This window comes from Sinocyclocheilus rhinocerous, unplaced genomic scaffold (assembly GCF_001515625.1).
Source record: "Sinocyclocheilus rhinocerous isolate Xijiao unplaced genomic scaffold, SAMN03320098_v1.1 scaffold1028, whole genome shotgun sequence".
Lineage (NCBI taxonomy): Eukaryota > Metazoa > Chordata > Actinopteri > Cypriniformes > Cyprinidae > Sinocyclocheilus > Sinocyclocheilus rhinocerous.
The window spans coordinates 187,828-191,086 of NW_015662166.1; the positions used below are offsets into that span (position 1 = coordinate 187,828).

At 41.2% G+C, this 3,259-nt stretch overlaps 1 protein-coding gene across 4 annotated transcripts in view; it reads left to right on the forward strand.

Annotated features, from left to right (window-relative positions):
• The window catches only part of LOC107727723 (cyclin-dependent kinase 12-like), a 34,626-nt gene that overhangs the window by 26,800 nt on the left and 4,567 nt on the right, over positions 1-3,259 (forward strand). The window contains exon 15 of one of the 4 annotated variants that reach the window (XM_016537677.1): positions 1,968-2,126. The exons of 2 other annotated variants lie outside the window; for them this stretch is intronic. In XM_016537677.1, coding sequence (XP_016393163.1) covers positions 1,968-2,052 — 85 coding nt within the window. In that variant the 3' untranslated portion in view covers positions 2,053-2,126. Of the gene's footprint in view, positions 1-1,965; positions 2,127-3,259 lie in introns of those variants that run through there. One more of the 4 variants, XM_016537678.1, reaches the window with a different exon arrangement.

The following is a 3,259-nucleotide window of genomic DNA, read 5'->3' on the forward strand; positions in this document are numbered from 1 at the left end:
GAGAAATACATGCCATTAATATCTGTAAAATAAGAAACTTAGCCAATTTTTGTTTAAATGAAGGATTGCAGAATTGAGTACAACCTAGATTTAATTCAACCAAGTGTAATATTCTAGAACTTAATTTGTCCTCCATAACTCTAAGTACACTGCTCTGACACTTCTTGGCACTGGGTGTACAAGTTCATGACAAATTTTCACATCTGTGCTGTTTAACTCCTGGAGGACGACCTCCTTGAATGCTCTGGTCTTTAATGGGGAGTGTTGCTCAGCTCGTCTCTACAGAATCTCTCACAGCAGCTCAAGAGTGTTAAGATTGAGTGAAATACATGTCCACTGAAGGATTTTCACCTCAGGAGAATGAATATCTTCATTGTCATGCTGAAAAAATGCCCAATAATGCAGGGAATGAGGGGAGGGTAGCATCTTCTGTTTCAAGTTTTTGTATTACATCACACAGTGGTGTGTGAATTCATGACAGCGTTGATAAAGTACAACTCCCTCACACCTTCAGCACTCATTCATCCCTATAGAAGAGCTTTACTACCACTGAACGTCACTGTGGGTACCAGGCACTTCTCTCTGTACTCCTCCTCTAGCAACACCAGAACATTTTGGATGCTTTTGGATCCGAAATGATTGACTTGGTCTCTTGAGACCAGAGTATGGATTCCCAGAAGTCTCTATTTTGTAAATATGGGCCCTGGAAGAGGTTAAATGAGTTTATTGTGCTTTGGCTACAGTAGGTAATTCTAGTGGTGACAACCATGCATGTCACTTCTGCAGGCTGCGTCATACTCTGTGAGATAAAGTGTCACTCTTTTCATAGCTTTTGCCGGCTCTGAGACACTTTCACAGTGTTTCTCCTGCTCTTTTTCTAGCAAAAATTCACTCATCACTAAATGAAAACTTAAAGTGAAGACCTGATTATTTCAGGAGCCTTATCACAAGTCCATTGTTTTTGAATGTTGGTGCTACTTCTGCTATATTTTCACACTTAAAACAATAATTTGGTATTCCTCTTGTACCATTGTCCTCTTTTATGCTAAGAAATAAGTCACCTTGCAGTTCTCTCCCAAGTAGTTCCACTGCTGCCAGCATTAAGTCTGAGTATGATTCAGTGGGCTATATAACACTTTTAATTGTCAGGAAATTACTTGTCTTTAAAAGTTTTGGTTCAATATATTTACCTGTTGATCAAAAATAGCCTTAAACCTATACATTTTTGCAACACTAAATTTTATCACTTTTGGCATTCTTCTTTGGTAATTGATCAAGCAGGCTTGTTGGAACATTATATCTCCAAAGAACCCTAACATGTCTTCTAAGTAAAGTGTAATTGCTGAATTTGTTAAGTTTTAGAGGGGGTGTACTCATTTATGATGTGCACTGTATGTCAATCAATATTTCTTGAACCAGAATAGTCAATGGATTTTACATGATCAATTTCCACCCTATTTGTTACTTTACCATTGAGTTTATGCAGATGACCTCTGTTATGATTGGCTAAATCATTGCTTTATGGGTTGCATTTTTACTGTAGCGGTCAATATTGTTGCTGCTTTCCCATTTAAAAAAAAAAAAAAAAAAAAGCCTTAAGTGCATGGACCCTTCTTCAAAACTGTGATTGATTACACATTTCCGGAGTTAATAGCATGGTAAATTTAGTTAAGTTTTTGTTTGAATTTTCTTTTTTAAATGTACCTGTATTCATAACACTATAGACTGTTTCATCGGGCGCACGCGCCTGGTCCGAAGTTAACTTCCGGTATGTGTTTGTTTATCAGTCTGGCTATGGCGCCGGCTACAAACGCAGTTAAAGTTAAGGTGAATAGACTGAAGTTGGGCTCAGGTGGTTGTGCTGTGGGATGTGTTTCCCATACATTTATTTATTTGTGGCGCTCGCCACAATATCAAAACTGACGGATTTTCCAAAAGGCTTCGTTGAATAAACATGAGCACGTACTGCAAGTTGAACCAGACCGAGCTGGCGGTGCTGCTGAACCTGCTGCAGGGCCAAACAGACAATCTAAGCATCCCGCAGATGGCTGAGTATCTCCGCAGCTCGTCCTCTGAAGCCTCCACGTCAGTGCTCTCCAGAACGCCCGCCGCCCCCTCCACCCCTGAACCGGACGCCGCACAGCAGCTCGAACTGCTTAGTCAGCTCTCCACCTTAATCCAGTCCTCTAACGTCCCGCAGCCGGCAGAGATCCCGCAGGAAGACCAGGCTGGTCTGCTTACGCTCCTGTTGGAGCAGCTGATAAAGGGCCCGGCGCCGGGGGCGGAGCGGGCAGACGAGAGCAACGGAGTCCGGCCGGACGAGGGCGCTGCGCGAGGCGGCTCCGCTTCCGTCATGGACGGCGATCGCGAGGGCAAGTGTTAGTTAAGTCTATGGGGGGCGGGGCCTGAGTTGTCGAATGCTGTGATTGGCCACAGCTAAACAGGTTACACTGCAGGCTCGAAATGTGAGACCCACCCACTTTTCTTGCAGAGATGTCACTTTTTTTTGTTGTTGTTGTTGTTTTCTTCCTAAAATCTTACAGAGGGGGGGAACGTTTAATTGGTTGAAAGACTGCAGGCTAACGAATAGAGAAATAAATTGTCATGTTCATTTGAAAATCCAGATGTTTATTTTCTGCTTTTCGTGAACTTCCATTGAGTTTTACAGTCTTGCAGTATTTAGTTTTTACTTTCATGGGAACAAAATCCACAGAACCCCGTCTGCTCGCACACTGCGTCGGTGCCCAGCGGACTTTTGTGTGCAGAAATCTGCTCACAGACAGGACGTGGGAGCTCTTCATCTATTGGCACACACTGCAAGTCCTTGAGAGATGGTTACAGTGTTTGCGTTTAATTGTTACTCTTTTAAATCCAGATTAAACAGTCCTAATAAAGAGCCATTTTGGACACATCTTTATTTATGTGTCTCTCTTCTAGTACACTCAGAAAACAACACTTCACTGGAGTACGCTAGGTAACGTTTCCAACCGCTGTCTTGCTCGCATAATTTAGTTCTTTCTTACTGAATTGGTTTAGCATAGTTGGGTGAATCTTAAAATCCTGTCAAGAATATCCTGTCAAGATCATAATTGACAATGAACATTTTTATTTTGCTTTTGTAGTAGTACCATGATTTTTTTTGGTGACCTTATTTTCATGAAAATTAAGGACATTTCACTTCATTTTCATTATTGTAATGAGAAAATTAATCCTTATTACTAAAATGCTATATATATATATATATATATATATATATGAA